The 24,100-nt window shown below is 32.6% G+C and overlaps 2 protein-coding genes across 6 annotated transcripts; one reads left to right on the top strand and one right to left on the bottom strand.

Annotated features, from left to right (window-relative positions):
- The first annotated feature begins 3,680 nt into the window (after positions 1–3,680).
- Positions 3,681–6,344, top strand: LOC115994057 (proteasome assembly chaperone 4-like). 5 transcript variants are annotated; one of them, XM_031118072.1, is made up of 6 exons: positions 3,681–3,880; positions 4,049–4,249; positions 5,054–5,122; positions 5,255–5,330; positions 5,413–5,477; positions 5,811–6,344. In XM_031118072.1, the coding sequence occupies exons 2-6, from the start codon at positions 4,085–4,087 to the stop codon at positions 5,889–5,891; spliced, it is 456 nt and encodes a 151-aa protein (XP_030973932.1). In that variant the 5' UTR covers positions 3,681–3,880; positions 4,049–4,084; the 3' UTR covers positions 5,892–6,344. The 5 variants fall into 5 exon arrangements, with proteins under 5 accessions (XP_030973932.1, XP_030973931.1, XP_030973929.1 ...); XM_031118071.1 differs by having other exon boundaries at positions 3,686–3,846; positions 5,252–5,330; XM_031118069.1 differs by having other exon boundaries at positions 3,686–3,880; positions 5,252–5,330.
- Positions 6,345–8,775: 2,431 nt separating this feature from the next.
- LOC115995318 (heat shock factor protein HSF24) lies at positions 8,776–12,909 on the bottom strand. Its single transcript, XM_031119833.1, has 2 exons — positions 12,038–12,909; positions 8,776–9,902 (listed from the first exon to the last, which is right to left on the bottom strand). Exons 1-2 carry the CDS (start codon positions 12,239–12,241, stop codon positions 9,207–9,209), a joined length of 900 nt encoding a protein of 299 aa, XP_030975693.1. The 5' UTR covers positions 12,242–12,909; the 3' UTR covers positions 8,776–9,206.
- Positions 12,910–24,100: the final 11,191 nt, after the last annotated feature.

Below are 24,100 nucleotides of genomic sequence, written 5' to 3'. Positions count from 1 at the left end.
CAAGTGCTCAAACTCCATATTTGTACTCATTGATTCTCCAAATTTGACATAACAAGAGGGTAACATGCAGAGCCTATAACTAATGACATGGCCTACAAATATATACAATTCTAGTATATTTGAGACATTTACAAGACTCGCAGAGTGAAAAACTTACAAACTCTTGTCAAGAACATGCATTGAAAATGTGAATAGAGAGTTTACTAAATCACTCTGACAGAAGCAGTCACACCTATTGTGGGTCCATCATAATGTAATTGTAAAAGGGAGGCCAAAAAACAAAATGTAAATAATGGCCTCCAACTCTGGCATTCCTTTTTCTTCAATTCTTATGTAATTAATGTTATTTCTACAAAACTTCAAGCTGTGTGAATGAAGATCATATTAATTTTATCACTATGAGCATGACACAAATTATGAGTACCCAAAGGGAAAAAAATCAAATATTCTACAAAGTCCATCACTAAAATTCTATCAAACAGAACACATAAATTCAACCCTCAATATAGCTGTTAAAAACAATTAAGTAACAATAGAATACCCAATTCAATGCTCAAGCTCAGGAATTAACAACTTTCGTAGATCTGAGTGGTAAAGAATACTCACAATTCTTTCAAGAAATGGTGTTTAAAGAAGTCTAAGTCAATTCTCCCTGTAATCGGGTTGTGATCCAAGTACCTGAGATAGAATCAAAGAATCCTTTAGAGTATATACGAAGACAATTTCCTGTCCATGGACATGAACAATGATAACATAATCCAACGACACATGTATCCAAAAAATTTTAAATGAAGAAAGAAAATGCATTCCATTAATTGCCATTTCATCAAGTGTAGTAATGTAAATTCTATTCAAATAAGCATCATCATGTGTTGTTAAATTAATATCAAGCAATTTATACTAGTAATTATTATTGAAATTCCTTGATTTTAAATCCAGATATCCAAACTCCAAATGCAACCTAAAGGATATGCTAATCATTTTACCCATTTCATTCACAAGTAATTGAATAACGCATATTCCTGGTAATAATTCATTTCTTCATAAATGTTCATAATTGTTCGTAATCCATTTATTAAATCTAATCCATTTATTAAATGTCACCCAGAACCAATCAATAGAGTCACCCATATATCAGCACCTAAACAGGTGCTGAAGGAGTTGACAGCGAAAACCTTTTAAAATCTAAAAAGAAAAACTCCAAACTCATCATTACATCAAGCACGTGGAAGCGTATTCCGCCCATGGGGGGGCAGGTTGGAGATAACTAAAGCTAGTAGATCACTTATTTGTAGAAGGTTGATGACATGGCCATTAGAGTATTTCTACCATTAGACTTATTACAACTCAGTGAGTTATAGAAGTTGTAACTCTTTCAAAATTTCCTACCCAGATATAACTTGAACTCACTCATATATATATATATATATATATATGTTAATTAAAAAGAAAAGAAGATTAATATGTCTACAAAGTCAATTATGCATAAAAATGACATGACCTTCTCAAATCAAACAAAGTCTGTTGATGAACAGTATCCCTAGAAGTGTATTGAGGTATTATTCATAAATTATTTTGGTCCATAGTTTGTTGAGTATAAAGTATTTGTTGAGTATAAATTATTTTGGTCCATAGTTTATGTGAAACTTATTTATTCTAAGCACTTTGAAAATTGATTTGAACTTTATGGCAAGTCGTGATTAAAAACTTAGTATTGTATTTAGTCATTAGTAAGGAACAGTCATATTGCAGCTAGTACTTAGTGAAGAACGGTCCTAAAAAGGAGACCGTGCACTTTTGGTAACTCCTTAGCAAATGAGTATACCATTGAAGATCTGAAAAAGAAAGAAGTAAGTTTTTTAGTAAGGGAGTGTACCTTTAGGTTCCAAAAAAGGACCCGCCATAAAGAAGGGGATGAAAGGTGGGTTCCAATCCCAAAGAAAGGGGATGAAAGGGGGATGTGGAACTGAGGATTTTATTGTCATTATTTTTAATGGTTTTAATTATTTTACTAGAGAATTAATTTTTAGGATGTTTTATTTTGTTGGGATTAAAGCTCTAACAATTTGAGATGAAATTTTAGAATGTTGGTTGCATTTGTTTTAATTTTGTTATGCATTAGAGCTCTGACAATAAATGTACCTAAGTTTTCAACATATAAAGTTATATCATATCAAATTATAATTGAAAAACAAATAAGTTACATTCTTAATATCATCATTACATAACATAACATGTCAATTTACCACCAAAAAATAAAAAATAAAAAAAAAATCACATACACTATATATTAAACTTAGAAGTCGTAGTTGAGTCAAATAGTTTTACCAAATTACAACAACTTTTTAGATAGAAACAACAATTTATTTGTTCTTATCAACTTCTCTTTAATGTTTTAACAAGATATGCAACCTTTTTGATCATATCAAACTATTTTTTCTCTTTCTTTTTTTTTTTTTTGTGATAAAGTAACAATAATGTTTCAAGAAATTGTGGATAGAGTCATAGAGATAAAATACTTTAGAAATTGTGGAAGATACAAAATAATGCAAAGAAAAAAAAAAGAGTAAGAAAATAATCCAAAGGATACTTTATCAATCTTTTGGATAGACATAAAAATTTCATTTGTTGTTATCAACTTTAGACAATTTACAATTCTAAATTTTTTTTTTCCCCTTTTTAGCTTGAATTAACGCATCGTCAGTCTTTGTTTTAGATAAAAGAAATGACAAAGTTTAGTTACGAAATTGGTTGTAACTTGAAATTGATTGTAACATAAGACTACAATCTTATTCAATATCTTTTTATTAAAGGTGAATTTTGACAAATTCATCATTGGATCACATCTTCTTCTTATATTCTTCATGTTTTCAAAATTTCTAGAAAATTAAAGATCAATAGATATGTCATCAATAAATTATTTAAATTGCAAGTTTTTGTAGTTTAAAATTATGCATAAAATATGAGCTTATAGATCATATAATAAATAAATAATATCAAATTGATACAAAATTTGACATGTGTATTAAGAGCATAAAAAACATACAATTTAACGGTTATATTTCCAAAATATGTAGTAATATTTATTTTATTGAGTAAGGTTATAACCTTAGACTACAACCAATTTTGTAGCTAAACTTTGTTCTAAAAGAAATCTTTTTGTTTTTCTCATTTTTTTTAATACACACATCATTTTAAAAAGAAGAAGAAGTGATTGTTCAAGCTTGGTTTGACAAAAAATATATGTTCAAGTTTGGCTCGAGCTTGAACCAGGCTTATAAATATTGTTTAAACTCAAACTCGTCAAAAAGTCCGAGCTTGACTTGGTTCGGCTTGATTAAATAGTCAAGTCGAGCTAAAGCTCAATATCAAACATTTTAAGCTTGAGACCCAACACAAATACTTTATCAAGCCCATATCAAACTTATTTGGTTTGAATTTGCAATTCTATCTCACCAACCCTAAAGACTTACTAAGATATGAGTTTAATTGTCAAAGCTTATATCAAGTCTAAGCTCAGCTTGAATTTTTATTAACCCTGATATTTATAAGCCTATTTATATGAACAATTTTTTTTTTTTTTTTTTTGCTTGTACTTAACTTATTTATTTAATACATTTAATTAAGACTCAAACTTAATTTGATTATAAATAAACAAAAATTAAGTATTTTTTTTTAATTGAAATTCATTATTTAGAGCCTATACTTAAAACCTCACATCCTGTCGCGATTTCCAATTTGAAGACCCATCGCCGGTTTGACGAACAGCGAAGAGCACCAGCCTCTCCAGCCATCTTTGAAGTTTGAAGGCTCGACTCGAAGAGGTGAAGAGCTTCAACTTCAAGTGTATTTCACTCTGTTTCTTTATCATTTTTTTTAGGTAAATTTCATTTTTCTTGTTTCTATTTTTTGCTATTGAGGGGTGATTAATGGTTTGGGTTTGAACCGAGCTATTGAGCTATCGTGTCCTGTCCATTGTTGAGGTATTGTGTAACTTCGTATTTGAGTTAAAACGGAATTGATAACTTTGCTCTCTAAACCCTTACAGAAAGAAAGCTTTTGAGTTCTGTAATTGAATTTGATAATGGCTCGTGAAGAACCGGACGTGGAGGCTTTGAACGAAGCGATAAGCTCCGCCCTCGTTTCCAATGATGAAGTTAAAGAGGGTGGTGGCGTGCAGATCACGTGCTTCAGTGAAGTTGTGAACGACGTTGCTCTTCATTTTCAAATCCTACGCCTTCCCAAACAGGTCTCAATCCATCACTCTCTTCTCTCTCTCTCTCTTTTTTTTTTTTTTTTTTTTTTTTTTTTTGGGGTCTATCATTGGTTTTTTTTTTTCTGGGTGCCTTTGATTTCACTAATTTGATAAACCTATCGTTGTTTCTTTTTGTTTCACCATTTAGGTAACTTTGTTTTAGAATTTTCCTGTGTATTTTTGAAACTGTTCGGATTGGATCAGTAGCAATTTCACAAAATTGGGAATTGGGAAACTTGAAATTTTGTGCATTTAATTGAGACTCTTACCCACATTTTGCTTGCAAGAAATTAGTCTGCACACACTATGTAGGTGTCATGTACAAGAGAAGGTATTTGGTATCAAATGATACCATGTTAAGTTGTTAACGGTAAGTAACAAATGGAAGACGTGTTAGTAAGTAGTTATTTTTGCACGCATCTCTCATTTATTGGATTTTGATATAAGATACTTAGACCTACATTTAAAGCACACCTTTGTGTGAGAGGAAGGTGGGTGCACTAAATAATTTCACCTTTGCATCGTATATATGTAATACTAAAATGTGCAGCATATGGACATTATTGGTAACTAGCATGTTATAACTTATAAGCTGTTGGGTGATGATAATAGATAGAAGTAAATGAAGGATTAGTGCTTGCTTAACCATTGAGCACATGTCTTTTGAATTCTAATAAACAATCCAAGTATTATTCAATCTATACTCATCATAATATCTTATCGAATGACTTCTGAAAAGTGCTGCCGTGAATGATTAATTATAATTTGTTATTTATGTTGAACCTATTGTGATTGTAGATATATGTGTGGATTGGTTGTGACTCTGCCAAATTGGGACGCATATATGCAGCTGCACCTACACGACCTGTATGTTCTTAGTCCTTGTACCCTGAGAAGAGAAGCTTGAATGTTGAGAATTGCATTTACATAACGCTTAATATTGTTATTTTCACAATTCAAAAATTAACCTTGTGTTCTACTGTCTGGCGATGTAAGCAGAAGGATATGATTAGTGTTACTTCCATACTTGGAGGAGCTTCTGATAATACAGGAGCTGGCATTGCTCGACGATTAGGTAAGTTCTGAATCATGTTTGATGTTTTAGTGATTATATACAAATATCTTGTGCTTGTACTGACGTGCCATATTTCTTGCAGTGTTGAAGACTGGTCTCAATATAATTTTGGCTTGCAACATTCCTAAGAATAGTCCCATGCTTGAGGTCTCCTCTCTCTAACATAAACTTGCATGGTCACACACACAAGTACACATGTTTATCAGTGTTGTTATTCTGGATTTAGTGTCAGTATGTTTTCGGGCAAGCTATATTTTTTCACCTCAAACTCGGATAAGTTTCTATTTGGTCCCTGAACTCATAACTTGGGCAAAATCAAAAGTTGGACCAAATAGAAACTCTCCCCAAAATTTGAGGTATAAAAATGTAGTTTACCATATGTTTTTATTAGTTAATTTAATACTTCATTTGGCTGTTTGATCTGGATCTCCTTGTGATGTGTATATTCATCTAATTCTTCCATCTCCTTTGGCATTTTAGGCAGAGGCTGAGAAGATGTTGGTACAAAAGCTAATACAGCTGGGTTACACGAGAGCAAAAGCAGAAGGATCATCCTCATAGCAGGGTGCCTGGCAAACCTTGCTATAAAATGAAACATGCATTGGATACAGTAGTCCAGTTGGCCCTGTTAGGCACACTATTCCAAAAGGCAGGAGTCATAGGGTCCAACCAAAGAGGGTGTTATCGCTTTCAAATTCTTCTCTTTTGATTCTTCTTTATTACATTAAATGCAGTGTAAAATTTATATGAGCTAGATGTTCTGTGGGGCATTGATGCAATCCCTTGCCAACGACAACAAAAAGAATGTCATTGACCATTCAAGTTCAATATAATCTCTATCATGGCAGGGAAGGATGATATAGGGAACTTGTTGAACAGCCAATCCTTCTAGGTGCGTTAATTTCTGCAGCTTTCATTCTCTATGTATGAGTTTTTTTTAAGAGAACACTCTCTATGTATACTAGGAACTTTTTTTTAGAACATGGTAAAATCCATTTTATTGATTTGGCTCAACTATTTTTAGTCTGTTTTAAATATAGGGTAGGTTTCAATTGGTCTTTAAATTAAAAAACTTCTAGTTTTGGTCCTTAAGCTTAAGGGTAGGTTTTATTCCTGAGCATCTTCCAAGAGATGCTCTCAATGTCATTTCCCCTTCAATACTGTAACCCCACCCCCATCTTCTCCCCAATCAGTCAATTGAACCTATCATTGGTGAAGCTAGAAGATTGTTACAAGCCTCTAGCTTTTGTATCTCATGCCTGTAGAGACTAGAGAGCTTAATTTTGTAGCCCAAAATTTGGTAGGATGGCTGTTTTGTGTAATGAAGAGGGAATGATTTCTCTCCTCTATTCATGTTGAAAGTTTTGTTTTCCCCGGTTAGAGATGGGGGTGTTTTCCCTTCACTCTCTCTCCTTTTTATGGTTAATGAAATACTTATTCAGTTAAAAAAAAAAAAGTATTAATTTTGAGCAATGTATGCCATCAAAGTTGATGAGGATACTGTTGAGATGAAATTTAAAGGATGGAAGCTTGTTGCAATCACATGCTTAACTTACGTGTAAGGGATCCAAAGAGTCATGCAATCATCCAATAAAAAACTCGAGCCACCTGCAATGAAGTTATATTATTATTATTATTATTTTTTTGGTAACAAAGGAATAAAATGCATTAATAGTTCAACCTCATAAACATAAAACTTTCAAGCATCTAGTACAGTTGCTTTAGCACAAATATTCACGCATCCATTGGCTTCTCTGTAGATGTGAGGTAGGTTGTGCTGCTCAAGCCTCTTTATAGGCACCTGCACTCAACAATAAGACTCAAAAACACACTAGTGGTCTTGTCTGAATTAATTAGGTCAATAGCTGTTACAGTCAAGTTCAATCTCTAAGCATGTAATCCTCATATCTAGGGCCAGAATCAACCCATCTTTAAGAGCCTTCAACTTGGGTTGGAGGCTTGTTGTGACACCACTTGCCCGTGAGAAGCCTCTCAACCATTGCCCATTCATGTTAAGCTTGACCCAAGCATATGGAGTATTCCATTCAAAAGAAATGGCCTTTGTAACCCTTCAGTTCCTAGCATGATCTACCAAGGAGTAATACTCGGAGGAGAGTATTACCATTAAATGCCACTCTATCTCGACTAAGCCAAAGATTCCAAACACCAAGTAATATTTACTGTGAAACCTGACTATTTTGATGAGTTACAGTTGAACAGTTTAATTTCAACCAAGAAAGGGAAAAGAAAAGGAGTGGGAGCAAGGGTTTGGAATTCCCACTTTATTCCAAAAAGAAGACGCAGCTGGACAATCCCTAGTAACTCACTAACAGTGGCGCAAAGAAGCCATGAGGAATGCTATTACTGCCACACTTAGCCACGGCAACATTCCCATAGGAAGAAGAGGATCTTAGGGCTAGCTTTGGTCCTCCAAATCCAATCAAAAGGTTGTTGGTTCCAAAGGTTAAAATTCCCATTAGTCAAATTCCAGGTAGGATGATCTTCCTTACCTACTAAGGTGCAAACATTAGTAGCTTTAAGGGCTAGTGCAAGATTGTCAAGGATAGTTATTGAAATCTTATCAAAATTTCACACACGAACACCAAACAAAAGATCACTAAAAGATTTTGCTCCTCTAAGGTTAGAGATCTCTTAGAGGTTCCTAACCAGTGATTTGTCCTTTCAAAAGTTAACTTATTTGCAATTATTTACCACCCATCTTAAGCCTTTTTTAGGGTGCCAAAAACCAAACCTTAAATTCTTTTCTAATTATTTGAAGAGCGTTATATGGAAAGATTCCTTATAGTTTGGGCCTTCAGGCCAATGTTTGACTTGAAGGGTCTTAAGCCCATATGGCTTCCTTCTCGATCATGTGTCTCTAATTAAGTTTTGCGAGGAGGGCTTTGTTTCTAGGTTTGATGACTTGATCAAATATAACCTCACCCCCCCCCCCCCCCCCCCCCCCCCCCCCCCCCCCCCCCCGCGCTTTTAAAAACTCTTTCCCATCCTAATATATGCCCCCATTTTCTTCTTTGTAGAGGATCCCAATGGAAATTCCTATTAATTTTGTAACCAAAAGGGATAAGCATTAGCACTACTCTATTAATGATTAAGAGATCATGCTTTTTAGACTTTTTTTTTCAAGTCAGGCAACTTGATTTGAACATATTAAACTTTTAAGAATTAACCTTCAGAATCACATGTTGAAAAATCAAATTCCCCCTAAACTAACTACATGCGAGTAAAATACTAAAATGTAGTAATTAACCTTTAAATTTATTTTTTGCAGTAGGTAATGATTTTGAGCCAACATTTTTTTAATTGATACCCTTACTTTTTGACACACACATCTACAAAATCATGCTTATATCAAGCGAGCCAAAAATATAAAATCTATTGAGTAGTAATTAAGAAGAAAAGTAATGGAGACCAGAAATATACATAATCATCATATAACATCAAGTTGTCCATTAATCTCTAAAGTGCAAGTCTTACATGAATTGTATATGTAAAAGTATCAACTTTCAAAGAGTCTAGAAGAGGGAAGGCCCATATGCCTTTTGACCTACACCTTCCACAACAACTACTCCTCCAACCTATATAATAATTCCATTTTACAAACAGATTTTGAATTTTCAAAACCATGCAGCCTTTATTAGTCATTACAAAATTACACATAATGAGGAAAAAAAAAAAAAAAACAAACAAACAAACAAACTTTAATACTAAACCTTACGGTAGCTGAGAGATTATATATTTTCTCTCACCTAAATTAAAAACAAAAGGGACTCTATAATAAGCGTGTAAGAAGTTGGTGAACCAGGCTTATGCTTATCCTACGCACTCCCATGTTGCCAGGTGGCACACGCTGGTTGGTCAATTACAAACCTTCATTTCCTTTGCCAAAGGGTGAGTGTGGGACCCATTATTGAACCCCATTTTCTCGTCACGGCCCCGTTTTCTATTCCCTTTCAACCAAACCCCAAACAGCTTCAAACCCTCACCGCCGTTGCCGTTACCGTTACCGTTATCTTCGACAACGTTGTTTTCGTCGTCGTCGTCATCATCGTTGGAATCAACTTTGCCGATGATGGGCCCACCAGCACCGATTATTTCATCAACACAGCTGGACCCACAGCTTCCTCCTTGACGAATGATATGATTGATCTGGTCGGGACCCACTTTCAGATACTCAGTCAAGAAAGCTACCAGCTCTTCGCACTGTTTCTTCGTCTGTGCTAGCTCCGAGCTCAGCATCTCGTTGTCCTTTTTCAATTTCTCGTTCTCGCCCGATAAATCGGATGCTTGTGCCGTCGGGGTCGTTGTTGTCTCCACCGACCCTGGGTTCTTTGAATCCGGGGATGACGTGGAAGTGGACCCCAGGTCCTCGCCTGAGTTTGATGACGACGACGGACCACCGCCGCCGCCGACGGGTTTCCCGGATGCTGGAGTGTTTGCGGGAGCTGACGTCACGGATTTCCGGCGGCGGACCTTTGAGAGGAGCTCTTTCTGGCCTCGCTTGAAATTCTCGTTCGCGAATTCCCATTTGTCCGGCACGATCTTTCGGAAACCCTGTACAACATTTCGATTCAATTGAATTAATTAATTACAAAATGAAAGATAAAGCATGTTGTGTTTCTTACTTTTTGGATTGGACAAATTAGGATATTTTATGTTTTTAATTAAAAATAAAAATCCTACTATTTCTGGTGTTTCCACTTTCCCACGTATTCAAATCTTCAATTATTGAACCATAATATTATATAAAAAAAAATAATAATAATAAAAAAACATATTAAGAAATTCTTTAGACACAATTCATGGCAACAACTTTTATTACAAGTTACAACCATAGGAGAATTCAAAATGAGATTCTAGCATGAATCATGCAAATCTTTTTATTTTTATTTTCTCTATTCATTAGAAAGATGATGATTTGGGAAAGTAATAAAAAATTAATAATGAAATAGTATTTTAATAAAAGTTAGGGTAGCCTTCAAAAAAAAAAAGTTAGGTTAAAATTGATAAATTTATATGGGTATTTTTGAAAAGTTGTGATGTAAAATATTTATAATAAAAAATAGATACTTATATTAAAATATATAAAATTTTTGCACAGACTCATGAGAATGTGCTCTAATATGGTTGACCTATTTGGTGATGCATAAAAACTGTGGCCTAGATAAAAAACAAATATTCTAAATATATATATATATATATCATACAAGATAAAAATTTTATTCTAATTTAATTTAAGTGTGTATGTATGAAACTTTTTTTGAAAATTTGAATTTCGACTTTTGTCTTCATTTTTTACAAGCATTTATATTAGTGAAGTGATTATCGCATAAGATAAAAATTTCAAAAATAGTATTAAATTTTTTCTAAAATAGTTATTAAATAAATTATAAAATAATTCTTTAATAAACATATTTAAAACACAGTAAAGCGAATCTTAAAAATAATCACCAAAAGTAAATAAAAAATGTTGGCACAAAATTTGAAAATTGTGGCCCTATAGAACTGTAACTCTTTTAGAATTTGTATGTGGATTTCGTAGCTGTCAGGTTGGAAAACGACGATCTGAGTTGGAAATCTCAAAAGGAGTAGTTGAGAGATAATCTCAGACCTACACGTGCTACATGCCGATTTGTGTTGGCCACAAAAATCAGCGCAGTCTTCAAGATTTTAATAGAAAAATACAAACAAAAAGTCGGACCATGGATTTCTTTTCCCCACTCTTTATTATACTATAAAGTTTTATACGCAACGTTAATGTTGTATGTGTCCAGAAATTTCTTAGTAACACAGAGTGGGGCCCGGCTGAGATATAAGCTGCACAAGTTGTATTTGTTTGACATGTCAACTTGTCACGAAGGCTTCGAATAGAAGTACGTACAGTACTTTTATATATATGATCTAAAAAGACAAATATACCCCTCAACAACTGTATTAATTTTATAATAGTAATAATTAATAACCCACTAATTGGACTGGAAGCTTCTGCTATTGTAATTTACTTTCTCATTCTCAACACGGCAAAACTCAAGCCGGTTAATTGACATTTTCAAAAATATCACAGGGAGTTTCTGGTGTTTAATTTAATAATCAATAGTATCATAGTTTATATTATTTTCGACTGGCATTCATTTTCTCTTATAGAAAACTATGGACACGAGAAACAGAGAAAAGGGTCAAAGAAAAAAAAAAAAAAGGCATGAAATATTCAGCATGATATTCACTTCTCAAAGCTATCCAATAAATAATTTAATCAAACCAATCATTTTTGTTTGTTTATGAGAAGTATATAAGAAAAATGCATAGACCCAACAAACAACAATGACATCATTTTTAATTTTTAATTAATCGATGCAGGTGTACACAGAGTGCCCTCAAATCTCAATGGCTAGATTAGTTTTATTTTATTGCTATTTTTTCTTCTTTCAAATGAACAAGCATCAGCGTAATTACAATTAGCTCAACTTCCTTATATTATCTTCGAAGAATAAGAGATTTAAGATTTAACGTCTATTTTGCTTTAATCTGAAGATAATCATCAGCAGCAAAGGTTTAAACTATCTTTAAAAAAAAAAAAAACCAACATAATTATGAGGAAATTGGTAACAGATTTAGAATTTGATAGAATTAACATGTAGATTCAAACAAAAATGTGAGGATGAAAAGAGAGAATGTAATAAGAAACTTACGTAAGTGTTAAGCTGGCGGACAAAGCTTGAGAAATTGTTGTGCTTGAAATAGTTAGGCAGCAAGTCCTTGGCAAAATCGGCAGTCTTCCAAACCACAAAAGTGGAACCATCTTCATTCCACGATATCACATCGTCGGTGATGGGATCATCCACAAGCTGATACGTTTTCGTCAGAAAAGGCGCCGGAACTGACCTTTGCGCCATTTCTCTCCGACTTATTACACCTCACCTCACCAAAATGGCTTTTAATTTCGTTTTTTTTTCCCCTTATCGAAAATCAAAAATCAAATCTAATAAAAAAGGAAATTAACTTTTTGGAATTTCTAATTACAATAAGAAAAGAAGAAAAAAGAAAAAAGAAAAATGAAAGCTTAACAACTAAAAAGCAAGAGAGCGGTCAAGAATTCCCAATCCCAACAATAGAACCCAGAAGGAAAGAAACGAAAGTGAACAGGATTGGGACAAGGCTTGCTTCTACGATCAGCTTCCATGAGTTAGAACCAAAACCAGTTCTATTTTTTCAATTGGTAACAATACCATAACTTCCCAAAACTAAGCCTAAGGATAATATTCCTCTTCTTAGTTTTGACAAGGTGCACTTTTATAAAGTGGAGAGAAGCCGTTCACACTGACACAAAAAAACAGAAGAAGATGGGGTTTCTAGAAAATTTGAGAAAACCCAAAAAAAGGAGGTACCCAAAAGCCCACTAATGGTCGTAGAGAGAGAAAAGAGACACGAAAAAATACAGACAAACTATACGCTTTTATTCTTTCCTGAGGAAAATGATGAGATAGAGAGAGAGAGATAGAGAGAGAGAGATTTGTAATAAGAATTGGTGTATGTGCTTTTGTCTCGGTCTTTTTTCTTACGGGAAGTTTCTATTGCATTTCAAAAAAGAGAACAGTGATTTGGGATCGGTGCTATTTGAACGCGTGGCATTCACCGTTTTTTACTTTTTCTAAAGAATAGAAAGAAGAAGAAGAAAAAAAAAAAATTAAGTGGTAGAAGAAGAAGAAGACGAAGAATAAAGCGGGTAAGACGGCTTTTTCTTTTCTTACCTAACACCTTCGAATTTCAATTGCTTCTTTTCTTCGTTTCTTTCTTTTATTTATTACTTTCTTTTTTTTATTTTACATTTTTGTTTATTTGTGCTATTTGTAAGTCTATTTTAGTTTTTTCTTTTTTTTTTTTTTTTTTTTTTTTTTTTTTTTTTTTTTTTGTGGTTGTCTTTCGCAATAAATAAATGAAGAAAACGCAAAAAGGAAAATAACATACCAATTGGATACCAGTCAAACAAACTAGTTCCATATATTCATTTTTATTTCATTGTTCATTTTCATAACAGCTATACATCCTACCTAATGGACAACCACGTGCGACGCTACCCATTTTAGTATCTTACGTATGTATGTAGAGAGAGAGAGAGAGAGAATGTCACTATGTCCATCTCAAATAATTTAGGCTGGGTTTGGATAGGGCAAGCCTCGCATTTGTGTTTTTTTGATTGAGTCTCGTGCATTGTTTACTAGATCTGTAAGTATGGAAATTTTCAAATTTAACTTTAAAACTGGGTCTCATAGCACTATTTACACATTTAAAAATTATTTCGCTACAGTGTTTTCAGTTTTCAGTAATAAGCGGTATCCAAACAAACCCTTAATCTCTTTTTTTTTATTTTTTTTTTTTTATTAGTGTTATTACTTTTTACTTCTTATTTTTCTTTTTAATTTATTAATATTTGTGGGTTTCAATTAACTTAACAAATTATCCAGGGGTTCTTAAATCCTATCTACACAAAAAATCGATTAACATTTTGGCATAAGGATAATTAATAATCATTATAGATCAAATGTCATAATTTAATATTCAATCGTATTTATTGAAAATTCTGTCAATATTTATTGTAGGGTCTCGATTTAGGGCCCAAGCCCAACAAGTATGGGGTCTTAGTCCAAGGGGCCCAGAAACAATGAATTTGTAAAGAGTGGGTTACAGAATTGGGTTTTAGCGAAGTGGACAGTGGCTAAGGTTGGGCTACACAATAGTTGGACACAAGTAAATCCTGTTAATGTCCATATATTCTCAGTCCGAGAAGATGAGATGGATATTTGCTAGTTCTTGCTCTCAGTCTCCAGTTCTTTTTCTGTCCCCCTTCTTCTTGAGGACTCCCTTTCTTATATAGGCTCCTTGAAGCCATCATGACCCTACACTTGTCGATTATTTGGACTCTCACTTGAGTGCTTGTCCCATCGGACACCCCCTCCATCTTTCTGTGAGTTGTGGTAGCCAAGGCAACACTGTTCACAGGTTTTCTCCACATTAATGCGGCCAGAAAAGTAGCTGCAACACATTTAATGTGGCAGCTGCAGCCTCTCCTTGGACATCTTACGTTTCCTTCTTTGCCACAGGTCTATGAGACTCGTCCTTGTTACTAATGTTCGTTGGGGTGGGTCATTTTAGTAGGCAAAGTGCATGTTTGAACCATATGCGTCACGTCCAAGGAGACATTTCTCCTCGAACTGCCCTTTAAATGTCTTCAGGCCCACGAGAACTAGGCCAAGAGCCCTTTTGGCACCCACGTCTTCTCTTCGGACGTGGTTGATCTTCCCGTATGGGGCCCAAGGCCCATTGCATGATTTTGGGCCTTTGCCCCTACATTTTTTTTTCTTCATCTTTTTCTTTCCACTTCATTTATTAGGTAATTTCTCAAATTTTCCTCTTTATTTTTTTGTAATTTTTCCTATAGTCAGCCTAGTTTTAGGTTTCCTAAGAATCTCTTACTTATCCTAGGATTTATTTTCTATAAATTAGTGGTTGTAACCTATTGGCAATTATACTTTGATTAATAAACGTTTTCAGAGAGGTTTTTCTCTTTCTTTCTCTAGTAAATTCTAGATTTCTTCTTGTGCATTCAAATAACTTGTTCTGGATGATAAATGAATTCTGTTTCTTATGACCATCTGCTAAGTCAAATTGAATTCCAACTCATCCAAGTTTTATCCATTTGATTTTCTAATTGATTTGTTCTTCCTATATTTTCTTTCTTGCCTCTTTGGTAGTTATAGTACTTCTTTACAAATCTGTAATATCATCTCCAAAAAAGAGGGAACACTAACTAATGATCCTTCCTAATCTGCCTCCTTGTCATTCAGTAAATCTATTTATGTTGGGTATGCAAGTTTTCCTAAGATCTTTCAGTTAGTGTTCATTGTTTAAAAATCGTTTGTAGTTGGAAAAGGTGGTTAGGAAGCTTCTTCTCCCAACAAGCAAAAATAAGATCATAACTTCTCTCATTAATGCATATCTTTAAGTTCTTCCTTAGTGTTAGATGTCCTTTAATAAATAGATTCTTGAACCTCTCTAATGGGGGAAAAAAAGCCTCATTCATGTGTTCTTTTCTAGATTTAAAATGCACAAAACAATTAAAATTTAAAAGGAAAATTAAGAACGGATCACAATAAAAGATATATTATTACATTTTGTTGGGAATAATACACAAAGTAATAAAGGAAGAACAAGAATAACACAAAAGACAAAACATAAATAGATAACTTGGAGGTACAAAATTGTTATCCTTAGACAATATTTACCCCCCACGCTCTTGTTGCTAAAGGGTTATCGCAAACTTGTCCCCAGGAAACAACCATACTGTTGGGTTCTACAAATAGTAATTCTGGAGAATAATAACAAGATTTCTTGTGTTTCTCTCTAACTTACTATTTTTCAAGTGAACATAAATCTTTATTTATACCCATAGGGTTATATTTTATCAAAAGGCATGTATGGAGAGTTAAAATGTTTCATAAAACTGTTCACAAGGTTTGAAATCTTTTCAAACTTTCAAAACAGTCACCAAAAAATTCAATTTTTTTGAGTTTCGATCGATCGAGTAGGATTATTTTCCTCATCATTTTGATCAATCGAGCAAAAGTTTCGACTAATCAAAAATCCTTATTTTCAAATTTCACTTAGAAAATTTCAGAACTTGAATTTTCACTTTATGAAACAATATTCTCCAAACTCAAACATCATTATTACAACCTATTCATGTATATACCTATATATACAACACATTTTACACAAATCACATTTATGAGAAATTTATATCTTAATATATATCTATATATTGCCACTTGAAATATATTTAAGGAGGATTATGACATAGTTTGCTTGGGTATTATTTATTAATATGTTTACACTAACAAAAATATAAACATTTAAAAAAGTTTAAGGGAACCAAATAGCATTTTAGTGTAATTTTTTTCTTGGGGCTACTTTTAAATATAGTTATAATTTATGAGGAAACAAAAAAAAAAAAAAAAAAAAAATTGTAGGAGATCATCCATTCCATTTTCTTTCCTATCCTTTTCACTCTAACCAACTAATAGAAGATCACATTTTCCTCTTTCTTTTATTTATTTTTTTTATTATCCCTGTTTTTCGTTCTCTTCCTTTTCACCCCAATCAAACATGGGCTTAATACCATCATTGTCGAATTGTTTGAAGTTCTATGATTTATGTTTAAAAAGATTTTTAAAAAACCCTCAAAATAGGCGCAACGTGCATATGTGAAGAAAGAAAAAAAAAAAAAAAGTATGTACTTAAATTTATAGTTTTAAATGCTAGTTGTAGAGTTCTCTCTCTCTCTCTCTCTCTCTCTCAAAAAACAAATGAGGGTGTACTACTTATTCCCTTTTTTTTTTTTTTTTTTTTTTTTTTTTTTTTTTTTTTTCTAGAGGAATGCTATACTTATTCTTTTAAGTTGGCTAACTTAGATGATTAAGCTATCTTAGTTAGGTTATTAAGATCTAGAAGTTTTCATAATTCCTTTATAAGTAAAGTAGGTCCCACCTAATTAAGAGAAGTAATTTGAGAGGGATCAGGTTACTATATATATCGTGTATATGTATATATTATCATTCTATAAAGAAAAAGTTCATCAAAAAAAAAATTCTATAAAGAAAAAAGAAACTCTTTATGTTTAATGCTTTGGTAATTTTAACATGTTTCCATTTTTTATCTCACAACTTAGATAGGTTGAATTCTTCCTTTTTTTGGGGTTGGAAAAATGTTCACGTCAATACATTCAGATATTGGAATGCAATTTTTGGGAATTTCAGGCATGGGGTTGCTTTTAATTTTCACATTATGATTGTACACTCAATTTTTCAATATCCTTCTAGTAGACTCGGTTTTGTTTGACCGATTTCCCAATATTAACCCAAAAATGCGAAGCAAAGTATAAATTGTATTAAAAATTTTAACGATGGAAAAATACGATTGACTTTCTCCAACATCCATTATTTTATTATTAAGAAATCGTTGAAAAAAAAAAAATACAAGGATAAGGATGGAGCTATTGAGTTTGAGTACTCTATTATCATGTACAGTATACGTTCAACGCTAAGAGAGAGAGATTGTTTCCCGTAGGTTATTATTCTTAAAATATTACATGTTTTTCCTGTGTTTGTTTATATATATATATAGAAATGGCGTCTCCAGAATAGTTCATCGACTTCGCATCCCGTAATAGCAATATCTTGATGAGACTATTACAATATATTCGTTAAAATGCCACTATTTGTATCATTCAAATATATATATTTTTAATCAAAGCAAATTGGGCCCGTTTATTTTATAAGTCCTAACTCACTATTTCACATTTTAAACATACTTATACATATTTTAACATATTTTTTTCATCCACACATATATCAAAAACACTCAAAATACCTTACTCAAACTTAATTACCAAACGTGCCAATGGTTGAATATTTGTCATTTGTTGATGGAAAAAGATGACGTGACTCGTGGCCATATGTATGTAGCCGCGTGAGGATGAGGTGCTAAAAAATCCTGCCAAAGACTATCGGGACACCAATCAAACAACAAGGCTTTGGCTTTCATTTTCTTAGACTGAAAAATATCTTTTTATTGGTGGCGTGGATTGAACGAAGCTTCCTTCTTCCCTATATCGTGCTAGCACAAATGTTGGAATTTAAAATCCCCCACCCCATTCTATTGACTTTCTAATTTCCATGTCCCCTGCCTAAATTATCTTCTTTGTCAATCTTCTGCCTTGGACGGCTTCATATATTTTAGTCTCATGTTATCTAAAAAGGCTGAAAATGGTGTTAGCAAAGCAAGCTTAAAAATAGGAAGCAATTCTAGACAATGTTATTTGTCATAAATTGATGAAGTAATCAACTATAAGTACTGGATAATCATTTTTATTTATAGACCAATCATCATTTTTGTTTTCTTAATTAACATCCACAATGGACCCGGGCGGTGCCACACATTCTTCAGAGGGTTCAAATGAACCCCGACTTCAATTTTTTTTTTTTTTTAAATATATATATATATATATAATTTTTTTTTTGCTAGTTTAACTTACCTTAAAAAATATTTTTACACCATTACTTAAATCTTGCACACTCTCATCACAGATATCTCCAACTTTAAAAGTAAATAATAAGTGGATGTGTGCGTATAAATATAATATAACATTATATAATTTAATAATTAGGAAATAGAAATGGTTTATTACATGTATGTGAATTGTTATTATGCTATAATAATTTTTTATTATAAAGTTAATAAAGTAAAGCTAGTAATTGTTTATATATTTGATTAATTAAGTAGATAGTTGGTGTATTATCTATGTATGGATGAGTATGGCTATATGGGTCAACCATTAATACAATGCTAATGAATTGAGTTTTCCTATTTAGTTTAATATATTTTTATAAAAAAAATAATAAATAGATAATGACAACTGCAAAAAAAAAAAAAAAAAAAAAAGTTATACAAACTTAAAAAAAAAAATTGGTCACATCTACCCACATTGGCAATAAATAATAACAACTGAACTATCATGTAACGATTTCAAAATTTGAAAACTTATAAAAAAAAATTATAAAACTTCATGTATTTAATGGATTTTATTATTATTTATCAATAACTTGATATATTCAAATTCTCTTTTTATTAAATTCTATTTAATTTAAGTTTCTTAATGACCCCTAATTCTTGGAGCCATCATTGCCATTGACTACCTCTAAGTTGTAATAAAAGTTATATACAAAAGTTACACTGCATTCTAGACCGTCTGACTGGGAAGAACAGGACGGGCTAACCTGTATGATTGTGGAAAATTCAAGATGAAGAAAGATGACACTGTGTTATAGTTGAAATAACCTTTTGCTTTGTCGTTCTTTAAAGTGGAAAGAAAGAGAAGCTTGTTGACTTTTCTGTTCAATTGAAAATAAAACTATATGTATTATAGTTTCAATGTTAATGTCAACATTGTCAACAATAAATAAAAAAGAAGAAACATCGATAACGCCAATTAAGTAAAATACAAAAGTAAGACTGTCGACGTTTAAGTTTAGCTAGAGCGCTTATAAGTGTCGTGGGAAATTGGAAGTGTATGATAATACATTCACAATTGGCTGTTTATGAAATGGGACTTGCGTGTGAAAAAAAAAAAAAAGGACCATAAAGAGTCTACAAAGATTCTATATATTTCGTAATTCTGGGAGTCGGTGAAATAAAAGTAACCCAATTAAGGGTTAGTCAAATTTTTGCCAAATTCTTTGTTACTTTTCGTAAATTTTTCTTTTTATGGTCCTATCTTTACTTATAATCTTCTAAATTCATTATCATATCCTTGTTTTAATTTCTTCGTCTTCATCTGGAAAAATCCAAGTTTGGTGTGAATGTGATGCGACAAAGACAATTGGAGCAATAGCATGCATGCCAATTAGTATTTCTCTGAATGAGAGCTCGCACACGCAGAAACACGCATATGTGAATTTGAAATAGTAGTTGGGTTGGTCCTCTAGAAAAAACTGTGCCCCAATATGGCAAAGTTAGTGGAAGTCAATTCCCAAAGAGGAAAAGGTTAACAATACAAGTCGATCATTTTCTGCCACTTGCATGCATGGTCTCTGATTTGTTGGATTATTTCAAGGGACTCAAATTAAACATTATTTTTTAGATGATAGTAAAATTACTAAAATAAAACCATCTATTAAAAAGTTTTTTTAAAAAAAATGTTGAATTCAGTATATTCTGTGGTAAAATCTATGCCGTCCAAATTCACCAAAAGCCAACTAAATTAATATATAATATATGATACATATTTAGGTTATATCTAGATATAACCTACAAATAACTATATTTTTTAAACTATCGATTTTTATTAAATATCATGGTAGTAAAAAAATAACACTAATGATCATGCCATCATTTTTCTAAAATTTAGTGACATAAGAGCATAAGCCATTAACTTTCTCTAGCTTTTTTATCGTCTTCTTCTACTTTCTTTGCATCTCTCTATCTCACCTACTTCTCCATTGAACTCCATTGTCTTCTTCTTCTTCCTTCAAATGGACAAAAGCTTTCGGTGGGGAAAAATATAATAAAAAATCATATATGAAAAATACCACTATATCCAAAAATAGAAAATTTTGTGGGAAGAATGTGAATTTCGCTACAAAATTGTGAAATACAACAAACTTTATTACTTGCTGACAAAAATGTAAGTAATCCAACATCACTTTCATATATAAATACCACAAAAAACATTTTTTAAAGACATAAATCACAACATGTCACCTTAATAGACGTGGAATAAAAATTTTGAAATTATTTAGGATTAATTACATTTTCCCTTTCCCCTCCCTCCCCACCTCCCAAAAAAAAAAAAAAACATCAATGTCCCGCTCTAACTTTTTGGAAATAGGCAAATTACTACAATATGCCATTACTAAATTCCATTAAATTCTTCTTTTTTTTTTTTTAACAAGATGAGGTAATTTGCTAATTTCCAATATATTGAGGGGTTGGGGTGGAGGGGGCATTTCTCAACACTTAAATTTAAGGAGGATTGAAGTGGATCAATAGTTTAAGGGGGGTCGAATGGTAAGTCCTTGTCATGGGGCTTGTAACAAAAGAGGCTATAGACATCTTTGGCAGTTTCAAACGAGGCAAGCTTGGAGAAAATGGATGAAAGGGAAGGACAAAGATTGAAAGGGTGGATGCCAGCGTTTCCAAAATGTTGAATTTCTGAGCGATGATTACCAATGGGATTCGTAGATAGGTTTGAATCATGGAGTATCTATTGAATGGAGTTTTGAAGATAGGCATGATTGCGTTGTAGAGGTGTTTGGGTTTTTTTTTTTTTTTTTTTTGGGTGTGGGGTGGGGGGGGATTTAATTTGTTAATTAGTGAGATTTCTTAGTGTAATTAGACTTTGAGTTGAGAATGTTTTATAATTATATATTTTTAGTTTCATTTGAAAGGATGATTTTTAAGGATTTTTGACATACTTTTGTTTAATATTCTTCCTCTTCAAGAATTAAGATGATGATTCTCATAGTTTTTGATAATTTCCCCTCTTCAAATTAAGAAATTAGGCTTTATGTTGTATTTGTTTTTTAAAAATATATTAATTTGGGCATTTCATCCTGATAATTATTAACATGTTTATTATTTTAAACTGGTTTGATCTATATATAAAATTGTTATTTTATTGTTTATGAAGGATTTAATGGACATTTTAATATGAATAGGATACAAATTTTAAGTAATATATATATATAAATATATATATATATATATATATTTCTATTAATTAACTACGGGGTACATTTCAATCCCTCTAAACTTTAAAACCAAGCAACGTCCCTCATTAAGTATTGAATTTAGCAAATTATCCCATGTCGTCAAAAAATAAAATAAAATCTAACATAATTTAGTAACGGCAATAGGTAACTTGCTAATTTTCCATATTTCAAGAGATATTGGTCGATTTTTTAAAGTTTAGGAGGAGATTGGAGTGTACCCCATAGACATATAGGAGGGAAAAGTAAAATTAACCCAATTTTTTGTCACCATAATATATATATATATATATATATATATATATATATGTGGGGCGCAAATAATTTATGGGCCAGGCCCATCTACTTGGGGAAAATCCGAAGGCCCAAGCCGAGGAGGGTTATGGCCGAAACTCGACCAAATAGCCTATGGACATCGCCGAGGACGGCTCAGTCCTCGGCAGACCCAAAGTTCCCCCCTTGAAAGGAGGGCAGAAACGGTATAGGACCGAAACCAGGACAAAAGATCTAAAATATCCAGGGAAAGCTGCTGTTATTGCCATTTAATGTTCTGAACCCGACAGAGCCGCATTCTTTGGCTTTTACGACCATCCCCAACGACTTTGGGTATGAGCTGATGGGACAAGTATCAGTCTTGGAAAAGTTGACCCTATACGTGGACGAAGGACAATGAACGCAGGCGAATATAAAAGGAAAAAGAAGTAACCTAAAAGGGGGGTTGGGAAAAATGGCCAGAAACCAGTGCCTCCCAGCCCACCTCCAGGAGAAAGACTCCAGGGGTGTAGGAAAGCTTAAGTTCATACGAACACCGCGAAAAATCCACCGCCTATCAACCAAGGCCTAGCCTTCCAAACCCACGCTCTACAAATGATATTGTTAGGGGCCTTTTCACGTGCGAACCCGACACTGTTACGGTCCGCCACGAATCGCGTCCTTACAATATATATATTGAATTTGATTGTTGGGGGCAGAGAAATTTGAATTGTGAATATTTTTGTTAGAAAGAGGTGACAATTGAGTTACAAAACTCTTAACATGTCACTATAATAATTATTACAAAAGAGACCAATTCCCAAATTATGATGATTGTTTAAAATATATCCTTTAAGGTTTTTTAAACCCCAATAATTTTCCATGGTTGTCAAATCACTCCATAGTCTATAGGGTGGAAGAGAAACTGAGGGTCTGTTTAGATACCACTTATTACTGAAAACTGAAAATACTATAGTAAAATAATTTTTAAATATGTAAATAGTACCGTGGGACCCAATTTTAAAATTGATTTTGCCAAATTTCATACTTGCAGGTCCTGTGAATAGTGTACGGGACCCACTATTTAAACGCAAACGCAGATGTTAGTTTGAATTTCAACTATATCCAAACTCACGCTTAATGTATAATATAATTAAATAATGGAGGGAGATGACTTCCCCACCCTACTTTTTGATTATGGATATATAATATAAAGTAGTAAAATAATTTTTAAATATGTAAATAGTACCGTGGGACCCATTTTTAAAATTAGTTTTACCAAATTTCATACTTACAGATCCTGTGAACAGTGTACAGGACCCACTATTTAAACGCAAACATTAGTTTGAAATATATAATATAATTAAATAATGGAGGGGATGACTTCCCCACCCTACTTTTTGATTATGGATATATAATATAAAGTATATGATTGCATATTATGGAAATGGTGAATGTTATTGCATTAATTTTCTGCGGATTGGTTGAAAGAATTGAAAGTAGAGGGCGGCAGGCAGTCTAAACAAACAATAGTTTCTCTGCTCACCACTGAGATGACAGACTCACAGAAGCATCCTTGAGATATTACTGGCTGTTGAGAATTCCCTATAAAGTCAGAAAATAATTAAGGACTTTAGACTCACTCACCCTTTTTTTTCTTATTGGTCTCTAGTACTTTTACACATTCAATTTTATTGTAAAAGTTGGAAGAATCCGAGAAGGGAGAACATACTACGAAAATTGAAAAGGCATTTTATACTAATTTGAACACATATTTGAGCATCAAGGATTGCCCTTGGGAGGAAGAAATGGTATAAATTCTTCTAAATATAAAAGGGCAAATTTCACTACGTTTTCTGGTTTACCAGGGAAGTTTCTCTTTATAAATTATAATAGATGTGGGATTCTGTTTTTCAATCGTTGCTTGCACTTTTAAGTTATTCCATTGTTCCCTTCATATATAATTCAGATATCATTTTATTTTTCCCTTTGCAATGTATATAAAATAGCAAACGATATTTTCAAGCATAAGCCATTGAATGTGAATTTCACTGCAAAATTGTGAAATTTTAAAATACAAAAAATTTCATTGCTTGTTGAAAAATATATAATTAATGCAACATCACTTTCATATATATAAGCCACAAAGAATTTTTTTTTTTTGAAGACATAAATCACAAC

This window comes from Quercus lobata, chromosome 6, assembly GCF_001633185.2.
Source record: "Quercus lobata isolate SW786 chromosome 6, ValleyOak3.0 Primary Assembly, whole genome shotgun sequence".
Classification (NCBI taxonomy): Eukaryota; Viridiplantae; Streptophyta; class Magnoliopsida; order Fagales; family Fagaceae; genus Quercus; species Quercus lobata.
This window is presented reverse-complemented; position numbering and strand designations above follow the sequence as displayed.

Bases quoted from the DNA above. Each gene is read 5' to 3' on its own strand.
- LOC115994057 (XM_031118071.1), top strand. From the start codon at position 4,085: ATGGCTCGTGAAGAACCGGACGTGGAGGCTTTGAACGAAGCGATAAGC. The intron at 5,123-5,251 runs GTATGTTCTTAG...TGGCGATGTAAG, and splicing joins CAGCTGCACCTACACGACCT to CAGAAGGATATGATTAGTGT. The intron at 5,478-5,810 runs GTCTCCTCTCTC...TTGGCATTTTAG, and splicing joins AGAATAGTCCCATGCTTGAG to GCAGAGGCTGAGAAGATGTT.
- LOC115995318 (XM_031119833.1), bottom strand. From the start codon at position 12,241: ATGGCGCAAAGGTCAGTTCCGGCGCCTTTTCTGACGAAAACGTATCAG. The intron at 9,903-12,037 runs GTAAGTTTCTTA...AATGTTGTACAG, and splicing joins TCCGCCAGCTTAACACTTAC to GGTTTCCGAAAGATCGTGCC.